The following is a 21,775-nucleotide window of genomic DNA, read 5'->3' on the forward strand; positions in this document are numbered from 1 at the left end:
CTCCAGATTAGCTCATCACCTGACAGTGACTTAGAAGCTTGCAGCACTGTGCAGAATCTGGCTGGCTGTACCACAGGTGAAAGTGAAAATAGTTTAAATCATTTTTGTTTAGACTGACCAACTTTTCCAATCTCTAAGTGGGAGCCTGTATTGAGAGAATAGTCCACAGATGTAATGTTCACATGGGTTTAATGTGAATGAAGCCTTTACTTTTCAAAGCTGTAAATATTTGTCTTTACACAAAGATTTTCATCTTTGTATATTTTGTTTGCTCCCTAGTTCATAGGTGGCAAAGGCAAGCAAACCAAGAACTACCATTTATGTTCCCGGTTATTTTGCTGTTTGCTCACTTTGCCCTGCACCAGCTCCTGTGCACAGCCATAACTCTGCCTGCTGCATTTATCACTGCAGGTTCAATCACCAAGTAAGTGCTTGGTCTGCAGATTAAAGCAAGAATTTGTTATAATAGACTGACATTGACAGTTTTGCTCTAAGACATATGGCAGGACGCACAGTATTGCTCCTTTCAAATGAGCACTTCCTGCCTCCTTGGCAGCCTGCTCTGTATCCTCTCTGCTGCCTGGCTCAAAGCGCCACCTTTGAGGGCTGTAACATAACCATTGCTTGCTTTGTGGGCTCTTCAGAGCCTGAGCTCCTCTCCTCTGCAATCATTTGTATCTCTGCAAAGTAAATGCAAGACTTCAGTTTAAAAAGGTTCATCTTACTTAATGATACAGAATGAGGCAAGTTGGAATAAGATATGGAATGATGGCTCAGGCGGGAAAGGGGCGGATGTGTAATTAAAGTAATAATCATAAAAGGACTGAGGGATTTGTGATTTTTATCTCCAGGCTGAGGTTCAGACAACTGATAATCTAATGTGCATTGGATCATTTGGAGTTCTAAAGCTAGAAAAAACCTGTTTTCTTCAGGGAAGGTGGAAAATGAGTGGGTTTGGGGTGATTGAAATGAAAAGAGGAGATCTGAGTTGGTGGATTTTACCACAGACCCCTTCCTTTTGACTTGCTCAAGTTTAGCTGTTCGGGAATGTGGATCCTAAGTCTTAAGCAGTCATTTGAAAGATCCCAGGAACAACAATTTGGTGTTTCCTTATGAACAGTTTCCTTCATATCAATCTGTGAATCTTGTTAATTGTAAAATGGTGATGCCATTTTTGATCAGAAGAGCCAGTGGGAGAAGCGAACACACTTGTATTGACCCTGTTGGGAAGCAGGAGCTTCCAGGGTGCAGTAACTCCTGGTGTGCACCACTAGGTGCTGCAGTTAGATGCTGTCTGCAGTGCTGAGCTGCAGGAGCTCTTGTCCAGGGTTATGTTACTTGTACAAAAATCCAGCTTGTGAAGTACTATCTTCTCTCTTCCTTTGTTTCAGGAATCACTTCATTCTTTAATGGCGACACTGAGTTCTTCAAATCCTTTCTTTGTTCGGTGCATCAAACCCAACGTGCAGAAGGTAAGATTTTAAATGGTGTCCATCTTTTCTGTACATCTCAGGCCTAATCTTTTGCTGCCTGTCTGGTTATTTACCACTATGTGAAGCAGAGGGTAGCATTCTTCACTGACTTTGTAGAAAGCTCTGTAAGAGGAAGGTACTGGGAAGGGCTTTTGATTGATTTTTTTTTTTTTTTTTTTTTTTTTTTTTTTGCACATGGTCTATGCAACTCTTTAATAGTCATTGCTCACAACTCTGATAAATGACTGGCTCTAAGAAAGGTTATAAACAGAAGGTAGAAGGCTACACTTCTTGTGTGACAACTCTGTGAGAGCCTTCTGCGGGAAAAAATATCAAAATTGCAAAGTTTGTTTTAAGTCACTAGAGGAGGTGATTCAGATGTGTATAGAAAAACTGGTATGAATGACTCTGTTGTCAGACTCTTAGTCTCTCATTTTATGAAGATACCTAGAATTGTACATGCTGGATGTTTTGTTCTGTTTCAGAATTTTGTTCTTAAAACAGGCTTGGAGACTAAGGCTTACAATATCGATTTGTCTTTTGAGTTACAGATAATGAAAGGCAGTGTCAAGATTTGCCTAAATATGTTGGAGGGCTATCTAGAAATGAAGTGGCAATGGTAGAGTAGTCATTGAAATCAATATTGTTAGCCTGGTTCTGATATCTTGGGGTTTTGCACATCTGTTTTGGGCATAAAAGACTGTTATTCAGGCATGGTCTGCTTTTGTCTAAACTACAACAGGCAGAGGTGCTAGTGAATCTGATTCATGGTTTTCACATGGCAACTCACAGATGGTGACTTTACTATAAATCCATATTTATAGTTCAATTTTTCTGGGCTGTCTAGTTAATCAGGATACTAACAAAAGAAATGTGTGGATTTCATTGTAGGTTTTAGTGCTACTTGGACAGTACATCCTTGACTTCACATGTTTTTAGCTGGTGACTGTTAACTCTGCTTTTGTGCTGCGATTTGTGATGTGCCAAATAATATGCAGATTTTGGGCACCTTAGCAAGAGGGAGCAGCCTGGAAGCAAATAAAAACAACTTTCTGTGTCTTGAGGTGTTGGGTGCTCTGAGGTGTGAAGCCACCAGGCAGCTGAACCCACATGGATGACAGAGCCCTGATGAGTAGTTGGGATTTGTGAGCCTGCATGTTTAGCAAAGTCCCTGAGCACAGAAGGAAGGCAGTTTCGAAAAATTTGCTTGCTTTCCTGCTCCTGTTTCTGTCTGGAAGCCCCATGACCCTTATACAGAAGGATTTTGGTAACAAACTCAGATGTTTTCCTTATCTGTCCTTTCATACCTGACTAATAAGGCTCATCTTCACAGTAGCAAAGTTACAAGGATTTGCTGTGATTGATGCAAGAACCAGGCACTAGTTGCATTTCCAGTTCTTCCAGTATTTTTCCACTAAAATGCTTCATCCCTGACAAATTTAGCATGCTACTGTATCTGCATACATATTTTACTACCACTAAAACACATTTCTCACAGAATTAGCCACTGTGCAAGGAGAAGAAGCTTGAGATAGTCTCTGGGGACCAGCTCTAACTACAGGAGTGAATGCAGGAATAGACTGGGAAATTTCTGTAGACAATCCATTTCAATGTATATGTAAAATCTTACTGAAATCTTATGCAAAGATGGTTGTACTTGTTTTCCATTTCCCTTTATTTGATTGCAAATTTAACTAGAATCAATGGCTTTACTAAATAAGAAATGCTGTTTGAAGAGCAAGAGTCAGGTGTCACAGAGCTTCTCTGTTGTAGCTGACTCAGTAGAAAACTTGACTGAAAATGAGAAGGAAAGCCACATGTATAATGCTTGTCCATGGCATTCTTCATTCAGGGAAGTGTTACCAAAATGCACCTTTGGGATTCACCGTTGGAAGTTTTGTCTGCTGTACACTGCTCTCTGGCCCCCACTCCACGTTGAACAGACACAATGATTTTTAGTGCTGACCTTGTGACATTGTTGGTGTCTCTCCTTCTGCAGCAGTGCAGGTACTGGAGCAGGTATAAAAGCAGTGGCTTTGTGCAGCAATGGCTGCTGTGTACTTTTGCTGGATTCTGTAGGGGCACATCCCATTAAGCAGTTTGTAGTTTATCCTCTCATACAACATGTTGCTTCTTTTCAGTTAGACAGAGGGAAATAAGGTGACTCAGTTTGCTCAGCTGTGAACCAGCATGGCTCAGAGACACAGAAGCTGTGAATGGACTACCAGGGATCACCACATACATGACTTGCTGTGCAGGGCTGGTTAGAAAAAAATCTGCTTCAAAGATTCAGATGAGCTACTGAAGTGAAGTAAACTTTGATCAAAAGAAAGTAAAGGTCTTCACTGAGCATTTTCCTCTGTGTTTTCCATCTGCAGTCATGGTAATATGCAATGATAAATGTCACTTGGAAGATACTTGAACAGTGCTTGCCAAATACCTAAGTATGTGGAAGAAAGGGGTGTTTTACTACTTTTTTGATATACACAACATTAAAGGAGAGCTGGACCAGAGAGATTCATCAAGGAGAGAGCTGAAGTTGTGTTATTGGGAGCAAAACCTCTCCATTACTTGTTCCTGTCTGGATTTGGTACAAATAGGGGACACGCCTATTGGTGGACATCCTTTGTAACTGGAGGGGAGGAGCTGGGGGAACTCAAGAAGTGGGTGTGAATTCTGTAGGTGAATGAAGTTAAGCAAAGAGAAGTTAAACTCAAGCAGAATGTATAGCAAACTACTTTCTCTGCTATTCTAGATACTGAAGCGTATTCATATTGGTAGCAGATGCGATAATTTACAGTAATTATTTCATTGTTTTAGTTTTTCAAAAGTTGAATTTTTAAATATGTTGCAGTGGCAAGCAAAACCAATTCAGCATAAGCAGTAAAGCAAAAATAATTCAGCACAAGCAGTAAACCACTGGACATTTACATATGAAAGCAGGTTCTACACTCATTAGTGCAATTTCCTAAAGGGAGCGCATGAAGTACGTGACCTTTTGTCACAAGACATTTCGGCAGGCAGGCCTCAGACAGAAGGACAGAGGACCCATTAATCTTTGGGAGACCCCAGAACAATCAGTGTATCTGTTTTCAGAATTTCCAATCTGTTTGGAGCTATCCATAACATGGAAACTTTTCCACTTGGTATGCTTTATGAGGGTTTTCTGCTAATGAAGTGTCTTTCTCCTCAGCTCCCCTTATCGTCACTGCAGCTGGCAGAACTATGTATAATTTCATCCCTTTGAACTTTAGCACATCTTTCTCTGCTTCTTGGTTTCATGTTTCTTTTTCTGTCTCCTGTTGAACCTTGCCTGTTCTGATCTCTGTCTCCTTTTCTTCGTGTACCTTAAATTAAAAAACAACACCACCACAAAAAAACCCCCGACAACAAAACCAAGCCAACAACAAAAAAAAGACTGTCTTTTTAAAAGAAGCTGCAGCTCTTGCTACAGTCATCAGCTGAATGTTTCTTCCAGCTTGCAGCTATTAATAAAGTTGCTAAGCCTTGGTGCTATTCAGGAGACAGATCAGAGTAAATTTAAGATCTGAACTTCCCATTCAAACTGTTTCAGATGCAGAAGTTTTCCTGTCCCCAGAAGCAGCCAGTCTTGGACTCAAGGGCTTTCTCAGGTTCTCTTTTCCATTTCGGCTATTTCTTGAAAATATATTGGCATAATCTCCAGTGGCACAATACTGGTATAATCATAGCAAGTGGCCCCACCTCCACCATCTGCAGGGCCTCAGCTGTGCTGATCTCTCAAAACCTCAGTTTTTACAGCTTATTTTTATAATCCTCTGTTCTTCAACAGGTTCAGATGTGGCTGTTCTCTTCTGCACATAAATAGGTGCATGTACTTCTCTTTTGTTACAGATCTAAGGCAAATTTGGTCCTGATAGACAAAATCCTGGCTTAATTATCGTTCACATGAAGTATTTGATGTAGACAAAAACTTCACTTTTGAAATTGTTTTTATAGGAAACTTGTGTTGGTGTGTGCCACTAGGCAACAAGATTGCAGGGTCTCTACTCACATCCCTGTCTGCTCATTTATTGTCTGTCTCATTCCTCCATTGTAGTGATGGTCTTGTCACTGTCAAGATAAAAGCTGCCTTCTCTCAGACCTTGTGATCTCTAAAGGAGCAGTTCTGTTTCTCTTCATGTTTTTACATTAACTATTTTTTTAATCTTAAAATTTAATTAGGTCAGGTAAATAAGTGAGACAAAATTAAACCTGTATTGTAAACCTACTGCAGGGTAGAGACTATGGGGAGCAACAGGAAAAGTGAAACTGGTAATACCTTAGCAGCTCAAAAGAAGACTGGTAGAAAAAAGTCTGTAATAAATTCTCTGAGATCTGCTGCTTAGAGTCCTATCGTATGCCATATACATTCTGGGAAAATTAGTATCAAGGCAAAGAGATTGTTAACATTGCTTCTGGGGACAGAGCCATTTGAAGGGATCAAGGGATGGCTGTTGGCACCTGCAGTGTATTTTGAGGCATAGGTCATTAATGACCATGAGACATTCTGGAATAGTAAGTATTTTGTCCTCTAATATGACATAAGATAGAAACCTATTTTGCTTGGCGCCTGAATTAAAGTTGTGTTCTTAAAATAACTCTGAATCATTACAAATATAAGTATAGCATGAAACCAGCCTAAACACCAGGTAGAAGTACAGCTCAGGAATGCCGTGCAAAGGAAAAGTGATAGCAGAGCTTGACCCCATCTGCAAGGGTGATTGTGTGCAGGGTGTGGAGCAGGTACAAGTGCAGGGAACGCAGTAGGTGAGCTGGTTGTCAAGCTGGAATTGCAGTATTGTCATATTGAGACTTGACTGTATGAATTACTGAGTTTGCCTTCTAGGGAGATTTTTTTTTTTTGCAGAAATATGGATAAGAGTGCAAGTCTAATGGTACTGCATTGGGAAGAGCACTGACACATGACCTTGAAAGATTCAGGGAGAGAAACTCGGAACTTCAAGGGTATTCTACTGTACCTGAAGCACAGGATTGCTAAGCATCTGGATAACTTCAGTTTCAGAAGTCTTTTTTAAAAAAAAAAAATTTCCTTAATAAGGTGGTCTAGTTCCAAACTTCTATGCCCATCCTACTGGAGTTGTATACCAAGCATTGGCTTTTTACAGTAACATTCACCAGACTCTGGGTCTCCTTGCAGGGGAGGAGATGCCTTTGTATGTTTTTTAAGATGCTGAGCCCAGCAGCCAAAAACAAGAAAGTGTTAGGTCCTAAATGGAGGCGTCTCTATGGTTTAGTTAGTTGCCAAGCCCTGGGGTAGCTTTTCTGCAGCAAAGCTGCAGTGGTGTCTGGTACTGGGAGCTAGCAGATCACAGGGTAAATTTGACTTGCTGTCCATAAGAAAAAGATAATAGATGGCCTGATCATGTTAATAGTTACTCTGTCATACTTACAAAGTAGAGAAAATTGATTATATAGCCCAGGTGGAGCTGCTGGGTATATGGGGCAGTCTGTAGAAAGTTAAGGTCTAGCAGTATTCATTCACAGCTGTATAAGCAACTCATATATTAGAGATCCTTATTGCCTTTTAAAAAAATCTCTCTTTAATCTCAGTTGTTCTCAATAAGTACTTGGTTTAAGAAGGCTTTTTGGCTGCCAATTACTGCTGTCATTGCTTCTGGAGGCACCAGGGCCACAGGCTGTGAGTACAGATTGCTCTTGCTTGGGCAGCTTGGGTCAGACCTGGGGGGCTGCTGCTCCGGTTCATCATTTGGGAGAAGAGCAACCACTTTCCAAAAACACAGCCTGTTGGCCTGATCTCTCAGGTCAACAAGTGCATGGGGCCAATTGCAAACTATTTATCCTCCTTACCCTTTAACTGGTTCATAAGACTTTATTATTCATAACCAGGAAGGCGCAGTCAGGAGGTGTGGTGATGTGCCTGGCCAACACCACTTAATTCAGCTACCTGGATCTCGTCGCCTTGGGTTTTGCAGAATTACATAGCTTCAAATCAAGACTTGTGGAGTATGTCCCAGCTGCATCATTTTCTGACACATCACTTGAGTAATTAGGTCAGGCGCTAGAAGACTCGTTCCTTAGGTAAAAGTGATAAGGAAAGTGGGTGTGAGGAAAGCAATTGCTCCTGCTCAGAGTGCTGGCAGTAATGTTACGTGTGAATCTGAATCCCTGTCTGAAAGAACAAGGCGTTTCATGCTACATGTAAGCCATGCCTCTCTTCTGTGTCCTTCCTGAAAGATCACTCCCATCACTGCTGTGCAGCCTCTTGGTTATGCTGCCTGAAAGCCACTGGGTTGTCCCTTTGTCCCCGTCTCAGTGTGTCCCCGCTTGCTGGGCTGAAGTAGGTCATTCCACTCTCCAGGCAGTCACCCAGACAAGGCATGTTCTTCTTCATCAAGGTTTGTTGTTTGCTAAGCAGGGCTGACGAGGCATTCCTTTGCTAAGTGTATTAGGGTTTGTCTTTCAGTGACCGTGGTTAAGGAGTTTAAAATTGAGTTCTTTAAGGCTAGGCACAGAGAGCTGAGATGGGATGCTGCAGGCGAGGGAGCAGACACTCTGCTGTAAAGGTTGCACCCAACTCCAGGCAGAGCAGGCAAACAAGAGTTTTGCATGTTTGGCAGCACGTACCATTTGGTAGGATTCTGTCCACAAGTGGTAGGAGCAATTTCTGGATATTGGATAGTAATTGTGGCAGGATGTAAGCAGGATGGAGGGACACATGGGGAGCAATTGCTGCTTCAGGAGGGACTTGGTTGGGGGAGGCCCAGATGGCAAAGTACCACAAAAATTCTGTGGAAAAATCAAATGACTGGGGGTGGGATATTTTTAATGTTCAGTGTTTGCTGTGTAGTTCAGTGTAATATCTAGAAGTGAGGAAGATTTTGACTGCTTCAGCAACTGATCTGCCAGCAGCAGATGATCTTACCGCCTACAGCTGATTTCAGGCACTACAATAATTCTTGCATGTTGTGCCACCTGATGGGTTTTTTTGTGGCTTACGAATTCCTTTGTATGTGGCTATGTGGCATGGATAGGCAATCGTGGAACTGCAACTACTGATACCAAGTCTGAAGTATATGCTTCTTATAAATACCAGCAAAGAACTTGGCTTTTCATCCTTCTTGTGCAGGCTACCAGGCATTTGAATTGCAAACATTGTCATGCAAATGTATGCGTTGAAAAACTGTGTACTTCATCAAGCTCTGGAAGTTTTCTTCTTTAACTGGTAGGAAAAAAACTCCCCCCATTTCTAAATGGCAATTTACATTCAAATCCTGTTTGCTGTGTTCTCATGGTAACTACTCCAAGGGAACATGCACAGTCCATGATAAATAGACATCCCTAGAGCTCCAAAAGCATCGCTGGAGTACAGAGCATTGTTCTTTAGCAAAAACTTTAAAGTTCACAAGTTTCTTCCTTGCTAAGCTGTGTCTTAGGGCATATTGTGAATTTTATCTCTTAAGGTTTAGGATTTTTTTGGCTGTGAAATATATATTTACATTCTTGCTGCCTATGAGGTGAGATTAGCCCTCATGTCCTGTTAGTCAGGAATATCTTCAGTGATTGCTGTAGAGCCAGCCCTCGCTAGGCTTGACTTCCTTTGAGTAGCAGCAGGAATGAATTAAACAAGTACAGCCAAAGATATCACATGAAAGACTTGAAATACCAGTGAGCTGAAGAAAGCTCTGTTCTGTGTGTGTCTGTGTGTGTGCATAGCTGCAAATGCTAAAGATTCAGTTTTTCACGATGGACGATCGCTGAATGGGGAAAACGTCTTAAAAGGTAAGGGGTTTAATTCATGCAGGTTTTCAAATTATTTTAATCTTGCATACTTGCAGCTGCAGTCGACTTGTAGAAAAAGAATAGAAAGTGCCTGAAGTTTACCTGAGCTAACTGTAATGGGAATGTTTCTGTGCTCGTATTTTTATTTTTTTTTAAAGAGGGTAAATGCAGGCAGAATCAAGTTTATGAGAAAAGAACTAAATTTACTGGTCTAATCATATTTTCGAATGCCAGGAGAGCATTGCTGCCAAGCAGTCTGCTTTAATAAATCACACTTTGTTTGAAAGTTAAAGGGGTGATTGTTTGCAGAGCTGGGAAAAAGTCGACAGAAGTAGAGCTGTGTATGCAGAGAGGGGAAGACCTGTGTTGTAGTGATGGGCTGTTTTCTGGAGAAAGATCTTCTCTGTTGATCAGTCTGTAGTGTAGATTCAGGAAAACCAGCTATGTAAAGTTAAGGATTATAGTATTCCTGCCATTTATTTATTAAGGCATAAGGCATGTATTTTTGCATTGATTGCATGATGAGAAAGTAATACTAGGGATGAGTGTATTTGGGGTAGGGGGAATCAAGCAAGGTATCTCCAGAACCCAGAAATCTAAATTAATTTTGTAGTTTTGCTGGAGAAACTTTGATGTGGCACACTTGAAACAGTAATTTTTTGCCATAGAAATACAGGGAATGGAATATGCCCAGGAAAAAAAAAAAAATCATGACGAATAGTAATGGAAAGGACAGCATAGCAGCTGGTATATTTTGACCTTCTTTGCTGTGTCAGCTCTCCCTTTTACCCCCAGTGAAGTAACTCTAATACAGCAGGTAAAACAATGCTGTTCCACACTGGTTGCCTTTGCTTCTGGGATCTGCATTTTATGCCTTGCTTTCTCACTTAAAGTGCTTGTCTCTGCAAACATTAGAATTCAGCCACAGGGTAGAAAATTAGGATAAAATTGCTTGAGAGAACCTGTTATGAAGGGTATGGGTTTGATCCTGCATCATTGAAGTCTATGGGATTTTTATTCTGGTCTCAAGAAGTGCAGCCCTAGATTTGCCTTGCAAATCTAGATGGAGGGTATATGATCTGATAAAGTGCCTATGGGACCAGGAAACAGTGTTGCCATAACTTGTAGTTGTTCTTCTCTCACTGGTGTTAAATTATATCCTTTTAAACCCCAAGTAGTAGCAGTGGTGGTAGGTCAAAATGTAGCTGGTTTTGTTGTAGTCCATTGATGATATGTATTCAGTATTTCTTTTGCTAAATCTTCTTAGTTTCAAAAAATATAAGATTTATTTTGTTTCTCATTTGTTGGCTTATTCAAAAAATATATTTACAACCTGTAACACAAGTGAAAGTTTAACAACAGTGGTTGTAACATAACAGATTACTGAAAGTTAGAGTGCTGTCCCACCTATTCACACATCTTTGTCAAAGCTACCCTCAGAACACAAAATCTGTGTGAAGAGCTGAAGTTAATGTTGTTTAAGAGTGGAACTTGGATCAGTTACTAAACCTTTTTCTCTTTGACTGTATCTGTCTGTTTGTGTACATACATACATGTGAGTTTTCTTAATTTAGTCACAGGATGCAGCAAAGACTTTGGGGTGAACCTCACTATGATGCATTTGTAAGGACTAAGTACACTTCAGAACACCTGGAGCCACCTCATCAGATGAAACATTAAACACAAAATGCTTACTGAAAGCACATCAAAGTATTTTATCTTTGTTGTCTTACACTTAGAATTTATCATTTCTGGTGGGTTTAGGCATTTTAGAAACCTCGGTAGTAAGGCAGGTCTATTCCTAACACTGTCATTAGGAGTCAGGTTGTGGTTTCAGTTGTATGAAGTGGAATGTAGGAGCTTTAAAGTCTGTGTTTGAGGACATCATCAAAGCTGCAGGGGTGGTCAGTCTAACCTACAGGAAGTTTTTGGCTGACATATGATGAGGTTTGAGGTTGCTCTCATTGGTTTGTCTCCTCTCCACATTGCTGATGTGTATTCCCTTTTCAGTCAACAGGGAGCTGGGCAGCTGGTGCTGCTGAGAGGAGCTTTTCTGGGGAGTGATAGCAGCACTGTTCCTTAGGCTTTGTAGGCAGGCAAACACAATCAGTTCAGGTCTGTGAAGTTGGTGGTTGCCAAAAAGCCCATTGCACCATGTAAATCATTTGGGACAAGTTTTTTGTTTTGGCAGCCACCTTGGATTGTGGTACACACCTGTGGGCATTATATACAATATCTAGTGTAGAGGAGGTACATTTGTCACCAAACTCAGAGTGTCGTGTTCTATTTCCACTGCTGACATGATGTAATCAATCATGGCATTTCTGAAACTCACTCGCTATAGAAAATCCAGAAAAATCTAGAAATCCATTAAGTATGTGGCAAGTAGGTGCTTTGGAGGGGTCTCCAAACCTTTATTAGTGAAGCAGAGATAATGTAGATGGGTTTAGAGAAGACAACCACTTTCAGAAAGCCAGATAAATACCAAATCATCTGTGATACTGGCTTTGTCAAGTGAAAGGCTGCCCTAGATTGAGCATGATGAAGATGAGTATGTCCATCTGCAGCTTGCCAAACACATCATTTGTGCATACTTCATACCTAGCCAAAAAGAAACAGTGACCAGCCTCATCAATTAAAAGTAGTATTTCAAAGGGAGAAATGATGATTTTTATTAGAAGTGGTGTAGCACTTAAATTAGCTTCAAGGAAGCTTTTAATGTAGGCAAACGATTTGCATGTCAAACAAAATTGCTTTTAGGAAAGCTGATTTTATCTCAAGTGTCCCCTTCTGAGTCAAACATTAAGGGTTATGTTGGGTTGTATACTTAAGCCAGCCTAGGAATTTCTCAGGGAAGAAATGGCTGTTCAGACATCTAAAATTGCATTTCCCTGTGACCCCTGGCATGCACAGCATAGCACATCTCAAATCAGGCTGGTTCTTACAGGGCATGTACATCTCATTGGCCTCAGTGAGCTCTAATCACACATACAAATACTTTGCTTAAGTTATTACTGGTTTGATGCTGCTTTGGCCAGCAGGTAACAGAGCACCTGGAGCCACAATACAGCTGTGAAGGGGAGAGTAATTTGTGCAGCTCCCTTTCAGTGCATGTCCAGCCTAAAGTCACAAATCATCTGCTCAGAGAAGACAAGACTTCTTACATCTATTGCTTCCAGTTGTGTGTGTTCCATGCAGGGAGCCAGTTCCTGGAGAAAGAGTGCTGGTAAGGCAGCAGTGAAAATGCACTGAACCAGTCATGGAGTCTCAACAGTTTGTTTTCACCATGATCAGAAAATATGGAAGAGGGATAGAAAAAAATCCACTTCTAGGACAAGAGAAGGCATATTCTTATTTGAATATGACACAACAGATTGTAAGGCCATAAGTAAGAGCAGGAGTTTTCTCCACAAAATCATCTTAAAAATGGATAGAGTCAACCTAATGTATAGTTCACGTAACTAAATTAAGATGCAACTAAACCTTACTGAAACAAAGGGCTGTTGGCCAGCATCCATGGCTGTGAATTCTGCAGGCTTGGAGGAGATGAGCAGTGGCATCACAATTAAGTCACTCTTAGAAGGCAGTTGAATGTTAAATTAGTTAGATCCTGATGTACTGTTACCATTTATTACAATTCTTTCTTTCTCTCGCTTTTTAGATATCTATGTGTAGATAAACCAGTTAATAGTTACTTTGATAACCATATTGATGTTAGGGAGGTTTATTGCCATTCATTTTGGATAACCCTACACCATGCTAATAAAGCAAAATGAATTTACTCTATATTTAACTCTTACTTCACAGTTGTATATGAATTGGAACAAAAAAATCATACTAATGCTTGTCAATGCATAACCTGTTGCAGTGAGGTGACAGTGGTAGGCGTTTTTTTTCTCTACTGAATGCAATTAGTATCAATGCAGAAGACACAGGAGCTTCCTGCTGTTCTGGCCCAAGGCAATGTTGACTCACCTGTGTGTGGCCTCTGTGGCACCATGGAGAGCTGTGATCCATGCAGCTCCTCCATCTCATGTTTATATTAAAAAAAAAAAAAAGAAGAAATCAGTAAAGAGGCTTCTTTTTTTGACTTACACTGAAATTTCAGAATTACCAAAAATATCTAATTTGATTTTGATGTAGTTCTCAGAAACATCAAAGAACTGAAGGAGGGGATTCTCCAGCTCTCAGTGAGAGGATGGGATAGGACTGTTGGGTTATAACAAAGCTGTCCAAGGAATGTATTTATTGCCTTATTCTGTGAAATTGATACACACAAGAATGAACAATTGCCTTCTTTTTCTGCTCCTGCCCTGCAAACACACACATACACACACTAGTCTTGTGTCTTGTCTAGTCAGTTGCAAATCTGCAAAGCAAGTCCTGAGTATATAATGTAAAAGTGTATAGGAATACAAGAACAACAGCTCAGAGGACCAAATTGTAAGAAAAATGCCAAAATTAGACTGACAGTTTCTGAGATGTACTGAGATATAAGATGTAATAGTAAGTAACATAGCAGTTACATGGGATTGATTGGGCCATTCATGTGAGCCATCACACAGTTCTTGCTGTCACCTAGGTAGGCATCTGTACTGGTTACAGGGATCCTCATCGCCTCTGTAAACTTGATTTTTCCTTCTCTAAACTTAAACATGGTTTTAAATGCAGTGTTACAGGGTTCCTGATGCTTAAAGGAGATCTCCAGACAGCACACTACAAGTCTGCTGGAGCCCAGCTCTGGAGCAGCTGCCCACCCAGTGGCCTGGGCTCCCTCAGGTTGAAGCAAGCCTTTGGAAATGATCCAAATCAGCCAGAGCCACGTGCAGCCCACTGGGGCATTTTTGGTGCAGAGAGGCTTGTGTGCTGGGCACTGTGGCAAGGGCTAGTGCAGGGAGTTAGTTGGGAGGCAAGGATGCTCCCAGGGCTGGGTAGCAGAGCCCAGAGGCAGCTGTGAATGGAGCCCTGTGCCGGGTGGGAATAATCTGCCCTTTCAGTGCTGCCCGACCTCCGGTGTCCTAGCAACACAAAGCTGCTTGGCTGAATATTTCATGGCACTTCTTATTTGCACATATCTGATACTGGCTGTGATTTAAGCCTGGCTGATTTCCCATTATGGCTTTCGAACAACAGGCTGGGTACAGGAAGGAGAGGAGAAAGGGCTACTTAGGAGAAAATTTTATAAAACCACATACTTTTTTTCAGCAGAGGAATGGCTCTGAAATGTTTCCTTGCTTGAGAAAGCACGGAGCAGGAGTCTGAGCATTACGTCAGCCTTGTGTTTTGTAGGCATCCTATATGAAGACAATGAACTGCAGGCAGGGGCAAAATGCATTGGAGAAACTGCTGGGGGCCTCAGTATTGGAAAGGGGGGCATGATCAAGTGCTGACTTTTTAACGTTTCTTGAATTTGACTTTAATTTTCTTTGGCTATGAAGTTGCTGGCCCTTGGGGCCTTGCAACAAGCAGGAACATTCCACATTTAAATCAACTAAAGTCAACTCACATTTTTGTTATTCTAAATCTTGTAGTTTGCAGAGGTGTACACACATGATTGTAGTGTCACGCAGCTGAGCAGCACAGGTTTGCTCACAAATCACTGAACTGACTTCTGAAATAGCAGCAAATTTTAAGTATTCTCTTTAAAGCAATGCCTCAAAATAGAAGAATATCAGGATGTAAATGGCATTTGGGTATGGAGTCCTAAAGAAATAGTGTGTGATGAGATCTAGAGAAGCAGCAGGTGGGTGCTCATGACTGAAGCCAAGAATAAAGTCAGATTTGGATTCAGAATCCTCTTCTACTCTTGTGCTCTAGAAGTTGATGTCCCTCGTCCCTCTGTGGAATGCAATGCTAGTGCCCTCCATCTATTTCTTCTTCCACCTCCTCCTTTTCACTTAACCTGTGGTAAAGAAGAGGAGGCAATAACCCTATATCCTCTCTTCCCCTGCAGGCAGCTGTAGTCTGAAAAGAGGTTGCTCTGTTTTGTGTCACCAGGGAGAGCAAAGAAAATTGTGATGATGTGGATCAAAGTTATCTGCAATACTATTTGAGGATGTACTGCTGAAGTGACCCTGTGTTAGGAGATCAATGAGAACTGGCTTCTTGGAGGGTTTCAAGGGTGAGATTACTTGTAGTAACAGTATGCCAGGTACTAGAAACACACAGGATTAAGTTCTTACACAGAGCACTACAAGGTTTCACAGCCATGTCAGGCTTTGGCTGTGCAAGAGGAAATTCATCTTAAACATGTTCTCTCAAGTATTTCCATCCTAGTTTTCTATTCTGTGATGAAACTCTGTATCTTTTGGTAATAAAGATACCACGCGCCATTATTTAAAGAAATCATGTTAGAGGGAGGGACCATGGTAAAACATGTTTTACTGCTTTTAAGCATTTAGTTATGTATTTATATGCCCAACCTGCCAGTAAATTATTAAATAACAAAAAAAGTATCTTGTAAGGTATTGATAAAAAGTCTGTACAGATAAAACGTCTCCTCCATGGAGGAGCAGTGGTACAGTGGAAAAAAAAATTAAAAACTCACCAAAAGAAAAAGAAGGGTGAGGTCTCAGTCTGTGTAAGTTATTTGATGACATGGAGGGTCAGGGTTTCTCCCTGCAGCTGATCTGTGTGCAGCCTCAGCAGATGTGGAGTGGTGTGTGCACAGCTCTTCGTAACCCATAATGAACAATGAAGATGTTGGTGTTGGTTGTCTTAACGTGGGGTTGGTAAGGAAGGATGGCTGTCCCTGCAATTAGTACCTCACAGCATGTTTCTTCATGGTAGGTCTGTGGCTCAGGCAGCCTGATTGATTTTCTTCAGAAGCAGCCTGCTGACTACTCACAATGTGGGGGGAATGAGGCCAGATTGGGGTTTAGTCTGCGGGGACTGGAGGCTTTAGTCAGGACGACCTCAGATGAAATGGCAGCAGATTACACACAGGTGGAAAGGAGGGTCCATGAAATGTTCCAGCTGGGGTCTGTGCTGCGAGTCACACCTTCTGTTAGTGTGCTGAGACCCTGCCAGCAAGGCTTCAAACCTTAAATCCCTGTTTCCCAAATGCTTTTAATTGCCTGTCTCACATGGATGGTCCTGCAGTTCTGGGACGAACAGCCCATGGGACTTGCTGTGCATTTCAATGGAGGCCCTGAATAATGTATTCAAACAACAAGGGCTCACTTCAGCTGAAAGTTTAGGCAATCACTTACAGAGCTGTAAATATGTCCTTAGCAAACTTTGGTATCTCCAGCGTTTAAGCCTGTGCCTTTAACAATCCGTTCCTATTCCATGAAATTGCAACCAGTGTGTAAGAACTAAGTCATTCTGAGTAGCCAGCATTCCTCTGGGCCCATATGAGAGAGGTAGCAAATCCTGGCTTCCTTTAGAAGAAATTATGGATGCCTTTAAAAAGGAAGGTTCACAAAGAGGCTGTTGTTTATTTATCAGGGAGATATTTTAGTCCTTACAAACCGAAGAGAAAGATTGAAATGCAAGAGTATAGGGATAATAACTAATAAAAAGTGTATTAAATAGCCCTGCAATTGTGATTTTATTGTTGTTGATGAAAGCGTTGAAATCTCAGCAAGCCAGTCAGAATCATTTGAGCATCTTTTCCCCAACAAAGCAGCTGCTTCCAGCTCTTCTCTTTGCTGAATATAGTCAAGCAGGACTTGAAAAATGACCAGAGCATCTTTGTGGATGGATTTAATTCAACAGTGTCTTTACATAGTTGAAATCTTTAAACACTAGTGCAAATAGTCGGTGTAGCAATGTACTGCCTCATAGCTCTTAAATGGGCTGCAGTCTTAAAAATGTCCTTGGGCTGCCCTTTACTTGTAAAGTAAGCTGGGTGACAGGCTGAATATAAATCCAAAAGCATTTTCACATTCATTTATTGAGTCTCCTGCTTTGACTGTTTTGGTAGAGTGGAAGACCTCTAAAATTACAGTGTTCCTTCTATGCAGTACTATTTTTAGCACAGGAAACTCTAACCTGTGGCATGAGAGCTGCTAATTTTGCAGTCTGTCTCTTATCTGAAATACTCAGGGCTGGAAGATGAGTGATGCAGGTCAGATGCTGTACTAGAAGTTAAAGTGATCAGCTAATGGTGTAAATGATTGCTGCTGGTAAATGCAGTGCTTTCATGTTCAGACCTGTACAGACTGTAAAAAGAGCCAGCATGTCATTACTGAGCTTTCAGTGAAATCTGGCATGGAGTTTGCAGTGGAACCTTTTTGAGGTACAAGGGTTGTTGCAATATACCCATGTTATTTTTCTAGGAAGTTACTACCAGCAGTGTTAGTCATATTTAAAGGCTTTTTATGGATTTTTGGGGTGGGTGTGTGGAAAAAGGCCAGGAGAACTTTGGACATGTAAAACACTTCCTGTTATTTCAGATTTATTCAAATATTCATTGACTTGCCAGTCAGTAGAAATCCCAAATAAATAATAGCTGTGGCATGTTCTTTGTTTTTATTGTCCTGTATTTTTATGGTATTTATATGGATACAAGTATTCTGGGACAGTAAGGGAATGCCTTCCAAAACAAAGCAGGCATCAAACTTGTCTGTGTTTCAGCCCAAACCTGTTGCAGTTGCAGCTGGCTGCATGCTATAGAAAAATGTAGAGGGTTTCTTCTCTTGAAACAGGCGTCTAGGTGAGTGAGGCCTGATGCTCCAGGTCCTTGGGTAGGACATGCACAGGTTTTAATGCTCCTTGTGCTGGAAGCGCATAAATTCTGAGGTTGAAAAGCTGTTAAATGAACGATTGTCATCAAAGCTGATGGTGCAAATTACTGAAAAAATGAGAAAATGATGAAATGATTTGTTGGAGGTAGATGGGAGACACGCACAGCAGTGCAGCTGCAGTCTCCAGGTTTGGCAGGCCTTATCCCTGGCTGTCTTGGTGTCAGAGAGCATTTTCCCATTGCAGGCAAGGGCATTTCTCTTTCACTTCTTTCAGGTTACTGGCTTGAATCCTTGACACCAGTAAAGGCTGCCAAGCAGTGCATTTGGATAAGAATCACTGAGCATAATTTGGTTTAAAAAAGGCAAGCAATGGGCATGCAGAATTCTTCATATCAGTTCAGCTGGATTATAAATATTAGAAATTAAATTAGTCATATTTTTCAAACTTGTCTGTGAGGAAAGCCTGGAGTTTGTTTTGACTCATGGAGCTGTTAACTGAAATTGGAAGACCATGGGCATCATTTCAGAAACATCTAGTTTAGTAAGTCTTGCTATTTCTGACAAAATATACACATTCGTATGTGAAAACTAGTTCCAAACCTTCTATAAAGCGGAGAAAGACTGACCTATTTTTCAATTTCTGATGGTTTTCTGCAGAGTAAAACTGCCAGAATTTCATTTTAGGAGTAAAAGATCAGATTTAAAGAAACTAAGACATCAAAAAAAGTTACTGGTGTTTAAATTTAGAAAATTACTTCTTTGGATCTTACCTGTTTCATCTTTTCTTTCTCTGCATGTATCTTCCACAAAAGACTTTCCTAAGCCAGGAAAAACAACAATTTAAGACAGTAGCAAAGCTGACATAGTCCTGCTCAAGTTCTTACAGAGAAATCTAGAAACAAGGGAGTGGGATTTTTTCCCTCTCTCCTCTCACCCCTATCCCTCTTGCCAGTCTCTCTGTGAACTCCCTCTTGCCTACCTGAAGTCTGTGAGGCTGCTGTAATTTGTCATTATTGTGCCTGTACTGTGGTGAGGCAGCCAGGATTTCAGGGAGGAAGAAGGATTTCCACAGGGTGAAGTCGGGTGTGCTCTGTGTTTCAGCAGATGATGGATTTCTGTGCAGATGATGCACAGAATGAAAACGTGTTGTGTTCTCTGTGTTATTCAGACCTTGAGGTCTTCATTAAGGGTGTCCAAGGAAAGGGGATGGTGTTTTTTCTTAAAGCTCAGTCAGGCTGTAATCTGAAGAACTATTTTATTATTAAAATTATGCGTAAGTGTTAGACGTCTGTCCTAATGGCTGCTTCTAATTGTGATTTCAGGCAGAAGCTTTGCCCTTTGGGAGACTCACTACACATCAGAGCAAGCATTTAGCAGCTTAGGGAACCAAAGTCTCGCCAGTTGAGACTCCAGGTCATATTAAAGTCTTGGCTTTGGTGCTGTCTGGTGCAAATTCAGTGGGGACTTTTGGATCCAGGAAATCATGAATTACAAGTTGTGTCTGCACCACAAAAAAAAGCACCCTTATCATGTGGAACAGACCAGGCTTGGAGTTATTAATTTCACATTGATATTGCTCAGTTCCTCAACATGACTTGACTGATGTGGTTCTAGCTATTGTCCAGTGATTTTTGTGTGCTGGAGTGGTTCAGCTCTGCCATTCCATGATAAAAGTGAAATATCTATTGAAAAATTAGTTGATTGTATCTCAGAGACAATTTTAGAAGCTGTTGACTTTCTTTTCTGTTGCCTTCTCTTTTGTAAATTTGATCTTATTTTGCAGGAGTCTGAGTTTTAGGAATGACTTCAAATTTTTACTGTGGAAGATGTACTGTTTTAAAATCAGTCATGGTTCTGTTGTCTATCTGAAGTTTTCCTAGAGAATACAATTGCTTCCCAAGTGCTCATTTGTGAAGCTTTAACAGCAGCACTGGTAGAAATTCAGCAGACCCCAGAGCAGAGTCCTGTCCTGTATTACTCTGGTATCAATCAGAAAGTTAGCTTGCTTATCACAGGAAGTCCAAAGGAGCACCAGTAAAGAGGGAAAGCTGATCACCAGCTGCACAGGGGACCCTTTGTATGGAGATTTGATACTATTGCAGGTTTAACTCATTGCTGCACGAAGCAATGTTGGAGATGGTTGTCACTCTGTCTGTGAAGTGTTGCAGTTCAGCAGTGGGATATGTGCAGTTCTTGCACTCCAGTTCAGTGAAGACACTCACAATTGATTTCTTCAATTGTGAGGAGTCCTGCTGGAAGTTACGCTGAAAGTTATCCCTGCAGTGTGTGTTGGAAAAACATAAGAGATGAGTCCAGCACATCTCTTATCACCAACCCTCTGTTTACTCAAAGCAGCCATACTTGTTGCAGATGTAATTCCAATGATATGCCAGGAGGATTTGACCCTTCAATTTAATGCCTCATGTCTGTGAGTAATTAAAAATAGCAAGTAATTTAAAGTGATGGAATAGGCATTTAAAGTGGTTGATTAAAGTTGTACTTGTCTCCACGTTGTCCTGTGTTGATAGCATGATAGCATGCTGACATCTCTTGCAATATTTAATATGGGTTTTTTAAATGTAGATCTTTGAATTTAGGTATCTGTGTGAGATCTGGTGACAGAGCAGGGCTGTTTCAAACTTCTGTAGTTGTAGGGAAAATGTTACCAAAATGTTTCTTCTTCTTCTGTGACTCAAGTTTTTTTTAAACAGTAACATGAGCTTTCAGGCCAGGTGTGGTGCTGGCTTTTGGCTCCTTAAGTGCCTGGAGGTGGCAATAAAAGGGTGAGGTGGTACAGCAGCCATCTGTCTCTCAAAACAGGAGCTGCTCCCTTGCAGAGGGAGAGGCTGCCTAGTGAGAAAGACATCTGTCATGTCACCAGCATTTTGCCTGGCTGTGGTGTGTCCCCACTCCCATCCATGCATCTTCCTCCCACCTCACACTGAAAATACTGTTGTGCTTGCAAGTCTTGAGAAAAACATCACCTTTTGAGCCAGCAAGTTTGGTGGGGTAAAAGGACTAAAAGTAGTTTTAGCGTTAAAGAAAGAGCTGTGACTGCTTGTGGCAAGCATCAGCCTTGAGTCACACAGGGTGAAAAGAAAAAGCTTTTCCTTATGATGTCTGTGTGTACATCCGTGTCCATTCCCTGCCACCTGCACAGAAAGAGGCAGGCATGGACATGCAAAGGGCAGCTTTGCCAGCCTGGTTCCCTGACACTTAGATGTCATACAGTGGGCACATACAGGAAACCCTGTTGGCCCCTCACTGAAAGCATTCCTGCTGCTTGTTCACTGAAATACAGATTAAGACACAAATACAAAATTTTACTCGTGGTGAGAAAATCCAAATGAAATGTATTGTTGAGGAAGATGAGTTTGTTCATATCTTTCACAGAGAAGTTTTCTCCCTCTGGTGTCACCACTAGCACATAATGTTCTGTTTCATGAATAAAGGCACTGATGGAAAAGGTTATACTGGATAGTTCAAGGGAACTTTTGAGTCTGTGCTTTCCTGAACGTACTTTTTATAAAAAGTTGAAATTTGGACACATAAGTTATTTGTTAAATTGAATTTATTTGTCAAGGTAAAACAGGGAGGAGTAATTTATTTGCTAAGTTGAACAAGAGATATGATTAGAGCCAACTAATAAATATGAAGACAGTCCTCTGATTGACATTTTCCCAGGGCTTGATCTTGCTGTCATTTCTGTCAGCTGAAGAACTTCAGATCTTTATGTGAACCATTGACTGTATCTGTGAGATCCCACCCACTGAACTTGCAAAATACTGAACACTGTGCTCCAGCTCTGCAAATGGCTGTGGAGGAGGGTCA

General features: G+C 41.1%; 1 protein-coding gene across 1 annotated transcript in view; it reads left to right on the top strand.

Annotated features, from left to right (window-relative positions):
- The window catches only part of MYO10 (myosin X), a 163,271-nt gene that overhangs the window by 110,664 nt on the left and 30,832 nt on the right, over positions 1-21,775 (top strand). The window contains 1 exon segment of the mRNA XM_083866016.1: positions 1,392-1,472. Within this exon segment, the coding sequence (XP_083722142.1) occupies positions 1,392-1,472 (81 nt within the window).

The sequence above is a fragment of the Zosterops lateralis genome (genome assembly GCF_965231275.1).
Source record: "Zosterops lateralis genome assembly, chromosome: 1".
In the NCBI taxonomy this organism is placed as follows: Eukaryota; Metazoa; Chordata; class Aves; order Passeriformes; family Zosteropidae; genus Zosterops; species Zosterops lateralis.